The following is a 16,641-nucleotide window of genomic DNA, read 5'->3' on the forward strand; positions in this document are numbered from 1 at the left end:
GTACGAAGCAGCAGCCATACCTTTCATCTTCGAGAGCCGTGTGTTGGCATCCTTCTGCGCAAAATGGCAGCCAAATTAAGTTACAGTAGTAATTTCCTCTTCAAGAGCCGTGTGTTGGCATCCTTCTGCGCAAAATGGCAGCCAAATTAAGCTACAGTAGCAATTATCGTCCGTTCCAGGAACTGGACGAGGAGCTAGGAACCTGGCCGAGGGTTTACATCACACACAAACAAAACTGCGGCAGAGGGCTTATCCGGTCTGGATTATTTTGGAAGTGTCTGTGTTCCCACCGGAACTTATCTCATCACATCTTTATGCTACTGGCAACTTGTATGCGTGCATTCGATCTAGAAACCGGCCGGCGCGTGCGTCTTGGATTCCATCCACTATTATCGACCTCCTTTTTTACTTTTCTTCCTTATCAAAGTCCCAAGACCGGTGAACGCAGAGAGGAATTCATCATTATCAACAAATTACATTGACATCCCTAGCTGAGAATGGGGCAATTGTATCTTGGAGTATACACGTGCCATATATAAATATCCAATGCACATTTCTTGTACTATCAATTCAATTAATAAATTAGATTTCCGTTTTCCCCTTGCCGTGTTATAAGTTGAAATCTGACTACTCTAATTTAAGCCTTAAGAAAATAATGAATTTAATGATGTGTAGATCATGTTACACAAAATCACAATATTGGATTCATATGTAAACAGTCAAATAGAATACACACAATAGTTCGATCGAAATAGAGACACGTGAGCATGTACAATGGTTGATAAGACCGCCTTGTCTTATGTGTTTCACGTCATTTAGATAAGACAACAAAACATGATGTACAACATGGTATCTCTTAGTGCCATATCTTACAATCAATGCCTAGATGAATAAACTTAATCAAATAAATGTTAAGAAAATGTGAAATCTAGTATAATGGAAAATTTGACTTATCCTTCTTGCGAACAAATCTACACCTCTTTCTCTTTCCACATCAGCAATTATCCTACTTGACAAAGTTAAGCAAGACTGACGTTACTCCATTGTACACGGTCTACCTTGATGTACAAGACACAACATTTCTCTGATATCCTTCTGTTGCTAGCTACTCCAATCTGACTGTCTCACTCTTTCCCCTGTCAAAGCACCACCACACTCAAGCCACTTTAGTTCCTGCGGCTGTGTCGTTGCTAAGTATAGCATATATGTATCGTATCACATCGCCCATATCCTGGTCAGGTGCATGCATGCATGCAGTTATGGGCCGCTTTCCGCTCCATCCCATTCCCATGGGGGGATCAGATAGCTCCCGGACCTTTTTCGCACTGAACTGCGGCTGGATAGCTCTACATGCATGCACCTGGAAGTGGTAACCTGTAGCTTAGCACATTCCAGAAATAAAGAAAAAGAAAGCCTCCTGTAGCTGCACACACATCGCAATCTTTTAACCACATCAGGGCACCAAATAAACGAGAGAGAGTCAAGTTGCGGCATGTAGCCACGAAATCGACGTCTCTAGCTCTCATCTCATCTGATTTGATTTGATCACATCGCAATTAAGGAAGAAAGGGGTAATAATTGGAGAAAGTGTTCCAGATATAACATTTCTTCTTCTGGCATGTATATGTATATACCTCCTCCTTTTTATGGATCTGATCTCTGGCTAGCTTATGACTAACTAGGGCAAACTTACTTAGACTGCTGGTATTTTTCAATGTACACTTGCTATATATTCTTACATCCAAGAACAATAGTCAGTTTACAGTAAACAAAGCAAGATTAGGTTCGGTCGAGCTTGCTGTGTGTGGTATGCATGAGAAGAAAGAAAGAAAACAAACAAACAACTGGAGCAAGAGATCAAGATCAGCTCTAAGCTAGTACCGTGCATGGATCGATGGATCAACTTTGCAAGCAAGCAACTTGAAGCAAGCATGGAGGAGAGATCAGGGAAAAAACGGGAGCTAATTAAGCTAGGTCAGCGCGAAGTCTATGCATCGCCTCTTGAAAACCGCGTGCGTCGGATGATCAGGAGACGCCTCGCTGTGATTCCTGGATCTCTTGCATATGCTCGTCTTCGTCTCCAGCTCCGGCGCCGCCGCGAGCAGGTCGACGCCGAAGAGCCGCACGCTCCTCACTACCGCTCCCGGCCGCGGCGACGACGACCTCGTGTCGGCCTTCGTCCGGAGCTTGCAGTCGATGAACAGCTGCTGCTGGCTGCCGTTGCCGTTGCCGTTGGCGGAAGCGGAGCGGTAGAAGCCGACGGCGTCGCCGGCGCAGAGCCCCTTCTCCTTGACGAAGCGGCTCCAGCCTTTGGTGAGCACGTAGCTCTGGCTGCTGTTCCAGTACGAGTACCGGAACCTCCACGCCTTGCCCGCTCCGTCCTCGAAGTTCAGAAGCATGCCTTTGTTAGATTCCCCGGAGCCGGAGCCGGAGAAGACGGCTCCGGAGCTGGAGCCGAGCTGCTGCAGCGGGAAGTGCTTCTCCGCGTGCTGCTTGGGGATCACGAGCCGGTTCAGCTTCCCCACGTCGCTCGGCGTCACCGTCTTGTCGAACAAGTGCTCCCGATCCCGGACTTGTCGCGCCGCTGCCGGAGCCGGAGACGAAGACGAAGGCGAGAAATCGGGCGGCGCCGGAGGCGAGGAAGAAGAAGTGAAGAGGGCGAGCTCGTCGAGGTAGGTGTGCTTGCGGAGCATGTCCACGACCTCGCCCTTGGATCGGGAAGCCAGGAAGCGGAGCTCGGCGGCGTCGGAGGGGAGGGCGCGGAAGTTGGTGACGGCGTCGCGGCCGCGGAAGCGCTGGGCGGCGGCGTCGTAGGCGCGCGCCGCCTCGGCTTCCCCCGTGAAGGTGCCGAGCCACACGCGGCTGTGCCGCTCGTAGATCTGCGCGCCCCACCGCCCGTTGGGCTGCGGCACCACGCCCTTGTACCGCGACGAAGGCAGCTTGTTGTTCACGGCGGCGGCCATGGCGATGCGGCGGCCGGCGGCGGAGTCGGCCTCCTCCTCCGCCGTCGCTGATGCGTCGACGTCCATCACCGCGCTGGTGGCGGCGCCGCTGCCCACGCGGTGTAGAGGAGTCATCTTCGTCGGCGCCGGTGACGGGGACGAAGGGGGGGACTTGATCTTTCCCGTGGGCGTGGCCATGGAAGCGCTGCCGCCGCTGCTGGATTCGTCCAGGAGGCAGCTGGTGGTGCTGTCCATGCGATCGATCACTGTGGGAGGAAATGGAGATGCTTAGCTAGGGAGAGAGAGTGGCTTAGCGAAAGGTTCGTGGAAGCAGAAGGAAGCGCGTGTGATATATAGGGAGAGAGGAAGCCAGTGTGTGTGAGTGTACCTAGCTTAGCTAAGCTAATGCATACATACCACCCACAGCCCACAGGACACTGCCACATTATATATTCTATTTTTGTACACATGGGCATATGGTTTTGATCTTGTCTTTTATATATATATATATATATATATATATATATATATATATATATATATATATATATATATATATATATATATATATATAGATATATCTATATATATATATATGCATGTATGTGTAGGTAGACATATTACAGTCTACTATGTTTTATTTAATGATACTATCTATTTTTTATTATGATTTTATTATTTCTAAGGCGACCGAGAAATAACTATTTTTAAGACGATGTTAATAATCGTCTGATCCAATCATTGAAATTCGTGCAATATTTATGAAAGGACAAAGGATGAGAAAAATCTTAATCGAATGACTATGATTGTTAACCGAGAAATAACAATTTTTTAAAGTCGATTGAGAAATATACACTCCCATCTTAATTATGATTTATGAAGGCAATATTTTTACAATTATTGTTGGATTTTTGTGTATTCCTCATGGGCTTGTGTTGGTATATATGGGTCAACTCGAGGGGATCAGATGAGGAAAGGTATGGGTGATCCCAACTTTCTTTTAAAAAAACAGAGTGATGGTCAGGGGAGATGACCTATGTGATGATGCACCATATATCGGCCATGCTATATATGCATGGATGCGGGTGAACTTTAGGTGTCATCCTTGCAATTCTTGTGTTTGAGTTTTACTAAGTTTAGCTTGGCTTGGCTTAGCGAGAGAATGGAGAAAAGTAGTAAAGCCTACAAGTGGACGGGAATTGAGATATACTATAGCAGTACATGCTAATCCATTCTCTTGGCTTTTATGCCACGGGCAATACATTGTGTGCCGGTCTCTCGTAGTAGATTAACGGCGACGGCGATGGATGCCATTGGAGAATTTTCTGGAAATTCTAGATCGATCGCTGGATAACTAATAAGCATATGCATGTCTGCGTCCATGGATCGATATATATAGCTTTCCAGATTCCTGTTCCATCTTATTCTTACTTGACCATTCACTGTGCATGCTATATATGTACTTCTCAGCAAATTAATATAGTGAACATAAAATCGACATGTCACGACCGGTTAATTTAGTGACGCCGATAATGATCATCGATCAGTGACCATCAAACTTTAATCAGGTCAAATGTACGGTTCGATTTGATCGACTAGCTTGTACGCACATGTGTATATTTGTTTGCAGTACACTCCAACAATATGATATTTTCACTCAAGTCGGCACTGTTGGATTTTAGCAGGCATATACTACTGGAATCGTATGAACAAAGTATAAATATATGATTATATTATTATAAGATTTACCAACTCGATCTTAACTTAATCGGCTAGCTACATGCATGGTCAGATTCGTTGCTACGTATACAAGCGTGGCCGCTAGCTTCGCTGTCATAAGTGCGACCTTATGTGTGCAAGTTGATCGGGGAGCAGACAGCAGAGTAATTGCAACAGACGACTTGGTGCAAAGACTTGGCTCGCAAAGTCTAAAGTCTTTCTCAAGGCTCTCGTGGAATCGAGTCGAGTACAGTGTAGAATTTTATTACGTACAGTGGTTTGCAAGAAAGGTCGTTGAACTGTTTTTGAGCTATATAAAAGTATAAGAAAGCGAATTGGCTAGGGAGCAGTCGCCTGAGAATTAGCTTTTCTCAGTCGATGCTTGTGAGACGTTGGATCAGGCATCAAAGATTCGTGGTGCAGAAAGACAGCGCAGAGTTTTCTTTGAATAAATAAGGCCGCGTCCCTCTATAGACAACAAAGTCATGTTGTTGCACTGATAATGTGCTTTGTTTTCCAGACAGAGATGAAAGGTTCAAATCTTCATCTTGACAGATTTATGTAAGATTTTAAGTCTTCAGTTTTTCCTTTCTTCAATTTATTAGAATAGCGCACAAATTTTCACGTGCAATTTTAGAACCGCACACAAAATTTCACATGCGATTTTTAGACTCGTGCACAAATTTCACGTGAAATTAGAATCCGTATAAAATTTCACGTGCAATTTTTAGAATCGTGCACAAAATTTCAAGTGCACTTAGAATCACTTATAAAACTTCACGTGCAATTTTTAGAATCACGCACAAAACTTCACGTGCAATTTTTAGAATCGTGCAGAAAATTTCACGTGCAATTAGAATATCGCATAAAATTTCACGTGCAAATTTTAGAATTGTCTGTAATTTTTCCTGCTATAAATTTTCTCTTTTGCAAGAAATTTGAATTGCAGTTTTTAAATTGCACAATGGTTTTATGATTATTTTAGTTGCATGAGAATTTTATAATATTGCCTATGTCCCAGCAAGCCTACAAAGTCAGGAGAACACACAAACTCAAAAGAAAAAAAAAGCAGCCAGCGGGGTGAGTATAATCGGGTAGAAATAGCTATAAAAAAATCAATCAATTGCTAGCCAGTACTACCATCGACGTTCTCAGTCGACTGAGCCCAAGCGAGTCCCGAAAGCATAAGAAAGACTCTGCATCCGGGGACTAGCTAATTAGGAGTAAATCGGAACGGAGACTTCCCCCTTTTGCATGGGACAGCGAGTGATCAGGAAATTACAGTGTAGCTACCTCCAGATTAATTCCTGATCAGCGTCTTTTCCCCTCTTCGGAACGCCGCACGTGTCCTAACAGCCATGGTTCCATGGATCTCTCTGCCCCTTGTTTCTGGTGTCTTCAGCGACGTTGCAAGGTAGAGGAATCGTGTCTTGGTTTATCTTTTTTTGGATGGATCTCAGTCCCTCAATTGATAGTACCTTTTTAAAATACATTTTATGAAATGCTTTTTAGGTTTGTTTTGGTTCCTTATCTCCTTCCATGGAACGGGGTAGTCTGGAGGCCATAATAATTGTGTTTCATCGAGTCAAGAGTAATAAAGGGCGTAGAGTTCCGCGATCCGCTCGAGACGGTGAGGTAACGAATCCTAGACACTTGTGTTTCTCGGGTTTAGGCCCAATCTTGATGTTGATTCCTTCAGCATCGACATGAATCCTAGAGACCTTGTATGTAAGTAGTACATGAGCGTGTGCCCCGTGAATGCCGTTCCTTTGAGTGATGGCGTCAGACGTGGACCGAGGGATTCATGCTACACCGGCGATGACTTCTTCTTTGGAACGCTGGTCTCCGTAAATCTTAGTTTTGATGACTTCTTGTCTGCAGGCAACAACGTCAGGCTGGGTCCGATTGCGACGCACCATCGATCACTGATTCGTGTTGGTGGAGGAAGACAAAGAGTTCCTGGTGTTTTGGGGTTTCTGTTATGAGTTCCCTCCGATGGTGAAGTTACATTTTGTTCAATGAAGATTTTTGTTTATTCAAAAAAAGAGAGAGAATAATTTCTGATCTTCCGCGCTCTCAACAATTTGGCAGCCGTATGTGCATGCACGCGTCTACTTTAGAAGTATAACCACATTTGCCATCTTAAAACATGGAATTCCTAAGAGATAGCTATTTTTATATCACTAAGGCCATAATACCTAGATATAAAATTTACATAACTACTACATAAAAGACACAAGATAACCTTTCTGATCAGATGAATATATATTTTTTGAACTGCAATAGCAGTATCAGATGAATATTTACATTGACCGATAAATACTTGGCTTTTCGTATTTGTGAAATTAGAAATCCTCGTACCTTAATGAAAGGAAGATCGATCCTATCTTTTCCGTTAGGTGTTTGACCAAGTATGACATTCATTCTCTGAAAAGAATAAAATGCAGAGCTGCAATCACGGGAAAAATATATACCCATGAGCTAGCGCGTAATAAAATTAAAGCGGGCGATGCAAATCCAAAGAAGTTAAACGTACTCCAGGGGTAGCACAGATGATTAGCAGCAGGGTTATTGGTCTTATGTTGCTCCTATGAGGCATCAACAGGTGTAAAGCTCCAGTCACATCTCACATGCATGCATGATGCGTGCCAATGATTGCGCGTACGCACATTTGGGGGCCAAGTAGGGGCTGCTGCCTTGTCTCGCTACGGCACGCCTGCGGCCTGCGGGCGACATGCAGAAGATCGAAAAGTTCGATAATTTTATTGAACCTTCGCTAATTCGGTTCGTTAAGAGTTCGGTTCGTTAACTAAAAAACCAAACAGGACTTTCTTTTCAGATCGTTAACCTTAACGATCTTAACGAGCGAGCTCGGCGAGCGCTCGTTAAACTCGTTAGCGAGATCGTCTCGTACGTCACTTGTGAAACTTATTTTGCTGTTGGAATTGTGTCGTTATTTCTTTTTTGTTGTGTTATTTCCAATCTTCATAGCGTTGTTTAACTTTTGATATATTTTGTTTGCTGGCAAAATTTATCCCAAGCAAACAGGTAATGCCCAAAAATTTAGATCAACATACCATCTATTATCTTAACGAGTTTTTAACGAGCTTAACGAGCGCTCGCGAGCTCTTAACGAACCGAGCCGAACAATGGTTTCAGATCGTTAACGATAACGATCTTAACGATCCGAGCTCTTAACGAACCGAGCTCTTAACGAACCGAGTTTGCTTGTTAGCCAGCCCTAGCGACATGTGCCATCCGGGCGCATCAGGCTCGGGGTGGAATGAACCGGAGGTGAGCGAGGTGAAAATTATACTCCCTCTCTGTCTCATATTATATTAAGTGACTCCAATTTTTTTTTTTTTTGAGGAAGAGGTTTGGAATTAACATAGCCAAATTCAGCTTGAGGAAAGACCAAATGGGTCATATTTAGTTAAAAAATTTTTTTACTCCCTTCAATCCATATTAATCGTCTCAAATTTGCCCAAATACGGATGTATCTATGTGTAAAAAGCGTCTAGGCACATGTAATATTTCGATAATTAATATGGGTCAGAGTACCGTAATTTTTGTGCTAAACTTGTAAGGCGAAGTATCCGGTGAAAATGGCTTTTCAGTGCAAATGTGAAAATTTCCGTCGTGGGCCGTTGGATCCAGATCATGCAATGCGGAGCAAACCTGGTGGAACTATCGGCCACTTAAACCCGTTTTGCACTTAACCCCCTGGCAAAATCACCGGATCGGACTTTCCCCCGTGCCAATTCATCTAAAAATTCCGCATTGTTGTGCAGCGTCGCCTGCAATCGCCAACGCCGGCCGCCCGTCCTCGACAGCGTCGTCCGCCCTCCCTGGACCGGCAGCCTCGACCAGCCCTCGACCAGGCAGCGCGCGGTGTTCTCTGGTCTCCAGCCAGGCGACGGCGACTTCCACAAAGGAGATGGCCCGTGCGACGGCGACCTCCTCCACGGCGACCTCAGCAGCGACGACCTCCTCCACGGCAACCTCTGCGACGAGGAACTCCTCCACGGCGACCTCGCGGCTCGCGCTGCCCCCACGCGACGAAGACCCGGCGGCCGCGGTGTTGCCTTGATGCGACGGATACCCAGTTGTTTTCCTGTACCTGAAGAACAAAGTGTTATCTGTAATTTTGCTGTCCTGTACTGTATTTGAGTGGTGGATCTGCAGGCAGTAGTATCCTGAGGCAAAATGTTTTTCTCTGGTTGTGTTTGTACAGATTGAAATTCTGGAGATTGGAGTAGTGTTGTACAGGCAAATCACTTTGTACAGATTGATATTGAAGTAGTTTTGTACAGGCAAATTGACCTGGAGCTATCCTGAGGCAAAATGTTTTTCTCTGGTTGTGTTTGTACAGATTGAAATTCTGGAGATTGGAGTAGTATTTGTACAAGCACATCCCTATGTACAGATTGAACAGGCAAATTAACCTGGAGCTAGTCCCAGTTTCAGTTTTACCTGGAACTTGTTTCAGTTTCATGCAAGTCTATTGACATAAAAGCTAGTTCCAGTTTCAGTTTTACCTGGTACTTGTTTCAGTTTCATGTAAGTCTATTGACATAAACACAGCATAAAAATGATCACATTTGTCATTTCACCTTTTATAATGCAAACATGGCCTGGGCATCATCTTCTGTAATTCAATTGACAAAACAGAATTCTTACATGAGATCCCTTCTTACATAGTTTCAGAAAATAAACAACTGGACAGCTCTAAGAAGAACTACAAGCCCATCTAAAAATCACGCAACACATGAGATTGACCGGCAGGTTGCCTCCAAGAAATGCATCATAAAATTTCTGAACTCAGAAATATGGTCGAGCATCAACAGAATCTGCAGTTTCACATGAACAAATAAGTATGGTGATGAGTATAGTTCATAATTTTTCGAAGAAAAATATTTTTTTTGGAATGGCAAGTACCTGTCGTATTCTTAGTTGTTGTTAGGACAATTACGGCTGTCATGGAAGCCGACTTGCCTACATTTCTTGCATGTTCTAGGAATTTTCTTTTTTTGTCCACCACTATTTTTCTTCGCCTCTCCAACCTTGTTTTTATTCTCCTCTCCATCCTTAGTTTTCTTCGCTTCCCCATCCTTATTTTGATGCCCACCCTTGTCTAAGTGTCCCTTAATTCTTTTGCATTTCCCCTTTGTGCGGACATCAGTTGGTGGATGAATTTCAACTTGATTAGGCATAGTACAACCAATATATGCCTCGAACTCATCTTGTCTACTAGGACGATTGGTGGCAATCCTTTGAGACACATTTCTTTTCATGTCCACAAGAAGGTTTCTTAATGCTTCCAATTCTTCAGGAGATTGTTCGGCCAACTTGATTGTGTCATTCAATGTTTGGCGTATCTCGGAAACCATTTTCCGCTTTGCCAAATCTAAGGAATTACTTTCATTCGCTTCTAGCAAGTTTCCAGAGCTATCATATACTACCCTCCTGTTAACCGTTTTCTTCCATCTATCCAAAATAAAATGGCTAGGGAGCTCACTCATCTTTGCACCTCTCAGAACCATGATGATATGTCGGCATGGAATTCCACGTGTCTCAAATAGCATGCAAGAGCAACGAGCACTCTTGGATGTTGTGTTGAATTGAACTTCTCGAGACTTGAAAGAGCGGGCACCACCTATTATCGTGGTTCTCACATCACCTTCTTGTGATATGTTTTCAATCAAGCAATGATCTCTAGATGCACGCACCTCCTTTTGAAAAGATGAGAAAAATGCATGAGTGAAGAACAGGCTAGCATGCTTCTCGATCTCCCAGGATGTAATCAGTGGAGGCATAGAATTGAGGCATTCATGGTCAGCCTTGAGTTCATTCTGGCGTTGTTCTTCTAGAGCCGTACCAATCCTAATCCAAAACTCGACCAAAGCATGTTTGTAACCAATAAAATGGTTGAAAAACGAGTTAGCACTCTCTGACCTTGAAGTGGTTCTTAGAATCTCACCCAAGAATACACCTCTGAAGTAGACCGGTATCCAAGATTCACGAAGTTCATATCTCCTAGAAAACCATGTGTTGTCCTCTAGACCAAATTCAGAAATCATGGAAGACCATTTTGCCTCAAATTCAGTCGGGTTTTCAGAGCCCCATACACATGAGTTAATGGTACTATAGAAATGTTCATCCTCTCTCAGCGGAGGACCAACCTTTTCCGAAAGCTTTCTCATTATGTGCCACATGCATAACCTATGGACAGTGTTATGCATAACATCTTCAATTGCAATCTTCATGCTTTGGTCTTCATCAGTTACGATGAGTCTAGGTGCTGCACCATCCATTGCTTTTAAGAATGTCTGAAACACCCATTTATACGACTCTATCGTCTCATTAACAATCAAGGCGGCACCATAAAAAACAGATGCCATGTGATGGTTTATTCCTGTGAATGGGCAAAAAATCATGCTGTATTGGTTGGTACTATATGTAGAGTCGAAAGACACCATCTCTCCAAATAAAGCATAATTCTTTCTGCAACAAGCATCAGCCCAAAACACATGTGTCAACCGGTTTTTATCATCCAAAACATACTCAAAGAAGAATCCTGGGTTGATTTCCTGCCTCTTCCTGAGGTTGTCAATGAACATTTGAGCATCTGAATCCTTGAAAGTACTTCTCATGTCACGATGATAATTCTGCAGGTCTCTCTTTGTGCACCCCACGAACTCAAAACCGCCCTCACCAACACGAAGCAATCTAAAGGCCCCAGCTGTTCCAATGCTAGCTGCGTGGCATGTGAATAGTGTGTCCTTGGCCTTATCACTGACTTGTCGGTTAGACTTGATTAAATGTTGCTTCCTAGGTGTGACAAATTCATGGGTGTGTTCTTCATGAAAATATGATACCGCGTATTTGCCATCTTTCATACGCTTCACGGTTATCATGGCCTCGCAACCACATCTTGTGATCTTTCTTGCATGTGTTCTTTTCTTCTCGTCACCTTTCTTCTCTCCATTCAACTCCTTCTTGGGTTCCTCCTCATTATTTCTTCGAAAACCTGATTTGCCACAAAGAAAACGCCTCCAGACTACAACGTTATCTACAGTCCTCTTATGTCCAATTCGAACTGAAAATCCTACATTGTGTGCATATGCCTTGTAGAACTCCTCGACTTCTTCCATATTGTCAAAAGCCATACCTACAGCGGGCTTCAAGTTTTCATCACATTCAGGTGTACATGATGAAGCCTAAAAATTACAACACCAATTTGTCATACAAGTTACTAATTGTTAGAGAAATTCAAACAAAATTGTGGTAATAATGATACTCACACAAACTGGGCCGATTGTAGCTCTCTTTTTTGGTGTACTGAAGCTATCCAGATTGATCGGGGGAGGTTGTATTTCCGTATAATTGCGCCCTCCCTCATCACAAAGATGTGTTTGCAAAGCCAAATCAGAACCAAGCTACGAGGAAGAATAGAAGGGGTATGATTAGTTTGCATCAATTGCAGCAATAGAGATCAATGAGGCGGCGATACCTCGATCGATTAATAATTTGTTACCTGGGCAGGGCTACGAGGAGGCGGGTGCGTGGTTGGGGACTGAGGAGCAGCGAGGCCGCTGATTACGATGGGCCGCAGTGGTGCGTGCTCGTCAGGTAGATTCATGGTGGGTGGAGGACGGTGGTTCACGACCGAGTCCAGTGAAGGCCGGTGGCTCACAGCCGGGGCTGACGGAGGCGATGGTCTAGGGCAGGCGGCTGCTGCTGCTCGTCCAGGGCGTGCAGCCAGCGGTGGTCGAGGGCCGGCTGCAGGATTCTCCATGGCTGGCCCTGAAGACGATGCGTTCAGCGATCGAAACGATGGAATAGGAATTGGCAGGGGGAAAGTCCGATCTGGTGATTTTGCCAGGGGGTTAAGTGCAAAACGGGTTTAAGTGGCCGATTAGTTCCACCAGGTTTGCTCCGCATCGCACGATCTGGATCCAACGGCTCACGACGGAAACTTTCACATTTGCACTGAAAAGCCATTTTCACTGGATACTTCGCCAACTTGTAAAAAGGGATAATTTTGTCATGATTTTGTAAATTTGCATAGGAGGGAGGCAGATGGGGAAACGGGTGTGGTAGCCAGAGAGCCCAGAGGGGGCAGGCGCGCGAGGGAGGCGCGTGGCCTTCACATGAAGCGCGCGGCCAGGCCACACGGCCTCCGGTCCCATTCCCTGCCAGCTGCTAGCTCCTTTCTGATGGATCGATGGTGCATGCAGATATATCATATATGCATCCCCCCTGGCCTGAACCAGAGACGTCAATGATCCATCCATCCATCCATCCATCCATCGGCTGCCCTGTGCGTGTTCCTCGCCTACCAGCAGCCGCCATACGCTCATAAGCTGGAGTCATGCATGACTGTGTGCAAATGCAAATGCAATCACCAACCCAGCTCGATCTTATTTCCATGTGCGAAATTTCTTCAAGTTGTTGTTAATTACCCGCGATTTTCTATGGATGTGTTACTAATTCTTTGCCATTGATCAGCCGGTGCACGCACGAACGCACGCACGTCCGGATATTTTTGACAAGTTAAAAAGGGCGTTTTTCCTCGTAGGATACATACGCTAGCTTTGCTTTGCTTTACGGAAAGCGAGCAAGCGATTGCTCTGCGTGCGTGCGTGTGTGGGGTTTACAGGCGGCAGGATAATGGGCATGGCCGATCTCCAATTCTCCATCCATGGATACGATGAGCATTTTAAGCGTACTCGCTAGATTAATTATTTGGCGCGTGACGGCTGCAACCTTCCCCAATTCGCTAAAAATGTGTCGTGACCTTCTTCAGGTCCTTTTCCTCTTGTTTTCTTTTGACAGGAAAAAAAGAATCGAAACAGAAAGCTAGAGAGGGAGGGGCAGGGCAGAGGGGTCGCCGACTGTTGGTGGTAACATAAAATACTTGCACAGTTGCAGCAGGTGATCCATCCATCCACATACATCCTTATCTAGCGCGTGGCATGCGTTTTTCCAGGTCATGTCTTTACGGATTCTCCCACGCGTACAGGTACAGGTTCCATCTGTGCATGCATAGTTTATTTGTTACTATTTGTTTATGCCAGCATCATTGTCCGTGTGCACGATTCTTCTAACTTCTTTTTTTTTAAAGGCGATTCTTCTAACTCGAACATGCTTTACGTTCATCACATATCCCGCAAAGTTTCTAAAAATAGTCATTACTAGTACTTCTTTTCTCTGAGAAGAAACAATGACGGTTTAGTCCCTCAACTATAAGTTGAGTCTAGATATGGTCACTCTGCTATTCTTGCAACTATGCCAGGGAAATAATTGATGGTGCCTCAAGTATGTCGATACAATTCACTTACTAGAAAGGTTCTAGTGGCAGCGGCTTCGCATATGTGACAACCCAATCAGCCCTAAATTGGTAAAAAATGAAAGAAAAAATATTTTTTTCTGATTGTTTTTAGCAAGTTTTCTGATTGTCTTTATATTCCTCATATTTTTTTGATTGTTTCAGTTTATGTGCTTACTAGACGACAATGCGTGCGACGACATTATCCTAACCACATCACAGCTGCTAAAACTGTATTCGGTAGAGCAAGGGACCAAATTTATATGGTTTTGTCACATGAGGACCAAAGGACACTTTTCTCAATAATTAATCAAAGATTGATGATGTAATTAACATATCACCTCATCTCTGCAGGTGCATCGTACCCGATGCCAGCCGATCGATCGATCTCGTATCGCCAAAAGGGGGGACGTACGCTTTCTATTGGAGATTACGTCCTTTCAAGTGCCTGCTTACTCATCCTTGGGCAGTTACATGTCACCAGATAGATAGATATATTCATCCCCTTGGTTTAATTCACACATGTGCACGTGTGTGTGCCTACGTAACTCATGCACTAACCCCGTTCTTAATTGGAGAGATTCCGCGGTCCGACGTGCAGGGGTTTATCCGAACTGACGTGTCGCTTTAGATTGCATCAGACGCACTAGCTAGCTAGCTCCTAGCTTGATTATATACACAATTAAAGGCAATGTTTGTTCGATCATCCATAGATATGATAGTTATAGGCATGTGGTAGCTAATATAATAGGGCAAAGACCCATCAAAGATATGAGGATTTGGGCTCTTTCCAAGGTCGGCAGATGATGATGATCATCAAGCGCATAATTAACTTTGATCTGTGTGATCTTGTTTCCAAATCCCATCTTTGACCGATGAAGATGGTTTTTTCCAGTTCCGGTGTCCGTGCATCATTCGCCGTTTTCTGATCAGTTCGTGAGCTTCCTTTTGCCGTTGGTGCAATATGAGAGGAGTAATTAACCGGCCAATTAATATGTAGGGATTTTTTTTGGAACATGTGAATTTTTTTTAACCAGAAATTTACGAGTACTAGGTGACATCTAGCATCGACCATCTATCTTATCCGCTTTTTATCTCATAGGTTTAGTGGATAAGTTCCACACATGCATGCATGATACCGGCCCGGCCGGAATTAATGTCTTGGTTTCAGTTGTTATCTTCACAAAAAATGGGAAGAGATTGGCCGGGCCCAATGTATTCAAGCTAATCCTAATAACATGCGTACATGTGTGCAAGGAAAGGTTTGACACATGATCTTGATAAATGACAGGATTTCAATATGTACATGAGCTAATTATAGCTTGATGGTGTCGCAATCATCATCACTAACCATATATGAATGCATTCTTGTTGCCAATTACACTAGCTAGGTTGCAAATACCACTCCTCGAATAGGCAGATCCAGAACTAGCGAGAGTAAGACCCTGTTTAGAATTGGTGTAAATTTTGTGGGTGGACCAGTATTTAGTAAAGCCTCTTCCAAAAAGGGCCTAAACGTGTGCCATCGGATCATCGTATATATACAAAACACTTATGCCAACTGGTTGTATACTCAGGTGGAAAAAAAATGTTTTACACCACTCGCTAGTTTCATTCAAGATTTTGGTTGGACGAGTTAAAAAAAAATCCATCACATAGAAAAATAAAGATCATAGAAATTTGACCTGAAAACACAACTTAGAAAATGGTAGTAATTAATTTGGTCTCTCATGCGTGGTACAATATATGCGATTTTGGGTGGAAATCAACAGCACGGCACATGAGCTCTGGTCTGTCCGGACTGACACCCCCTTGACAAAATTGCTAATCTGGCTGGCACTGGCACACAGACTAGAACCTGCGCTTGCAGACAGAGACCTTGAGTCCTCGAGGATGTTTGAACTGTTCTTCCAAAGAGTCGCTGCCTACAGATATAATTTGACGAAGCTAGCTAATCCTAGCAGCACAACTTTGCATATGTGCCGGAAGGCTGAGAACTGCATATGCAAGTTAAGCCATGTGTCTCACTGCATTGACCGGCCAGAAATTAAATTCGGAGTAAACATCACGTAACTCCCAGCTAGATTATACTGTGCAGTACACTGGTAGTACTACGTGAGTGTATGACCCAGTCAAGAGTCAAGACTGGCCGGCTGTAAATTAGCTCTCTCCGGCCCACTTGTAAAATTTCTACTGCTGCTACTGGCTTGTACTACAAGTAGTAGTTGATCTTGACCTCGGGCACGGCATTTGTGTGGGTGAGAACTGAGGAAGAAAGTCTAGGGAGAAATTAAAGATAGAGAGAGCAGAGAGCAACAATATCAGTGTGGCGGAATAGTAAGACCGTTTCAATGTTCCATCTGTTAAGGTATATATCACTGATCCACATGAGCCACAAGTGGCGATTAAGCTAGCCATAGTGGTGGCAGTGGCAGATCGATCGAGCATTCTATTCGATCGATCCTTGACTCCATGAGCCGTCCGCTTCGTTGAGCACATGGACATGCCGAGGAAACCAGCACACATTCAAGAACGGGTTGCTCATTCTTCTCGGTTTACAGTATTTACCGGCATGGCAAGTCGTCATAAATTAACAAAGGGTACAGTACATTTTTTCATATACAAACAGCGCTCGTAACATCCCCCAGG

The 16,641-nt window shown here is 44.2% G+C and overlaps 1 protein-coding gene across 1 annotated transcript; it reads right to left on the reverse strand.

The window, feature by feature from the left end:
* Positions 1 to 1,675: 1,675 nt before the first annotated feature.
* Positions 1,676 to 3,396, reverse strand: LOC100824064 (AP2/ERF and B3 domain-containing protein Os05g0549800). The gene has a single exon (XM_003565911.4). The coding sequence runs from the start codon at positions 3,195 to 3,197 to the stop codon at positions 1,971 to 1,973; it is 1,227 nt and encodes a 408-aa protein (XP_003565959.1). The 5' UTR covers positions 3,198 to 3,396; the 3' UTR covers positions 1,676 to 1,970.
* Between the last annotated feature and the right edge of the window lie 13,245 nt (positions 3,397 to 16,641).

This window comes from Brachypodium distachyon, chromosome 2 (genome assembly GCF_000005505.3).
Source record: "Brachypodium distachyon strain Bd21 chromosome 2, Brachypodium_distachyon_v3.0, whole genome shotgun sequence".
Classification (NCBI taxonomy): Eukaryota; Viridiplantae; Streptophyta; class Magnoliopsida; order Poales; family Poaceae; genus Brachypodium; species Brachypodium distachyon.

Coding starts and splice junctions, on each gene's coding strand:
- LOC100824064 (XM_003565911.4), bottom strand. CDS start 3,197: ATGGACAGCACCACCAGCTGCCTCCTGGACGAATCCAGCAGCGGCGGC.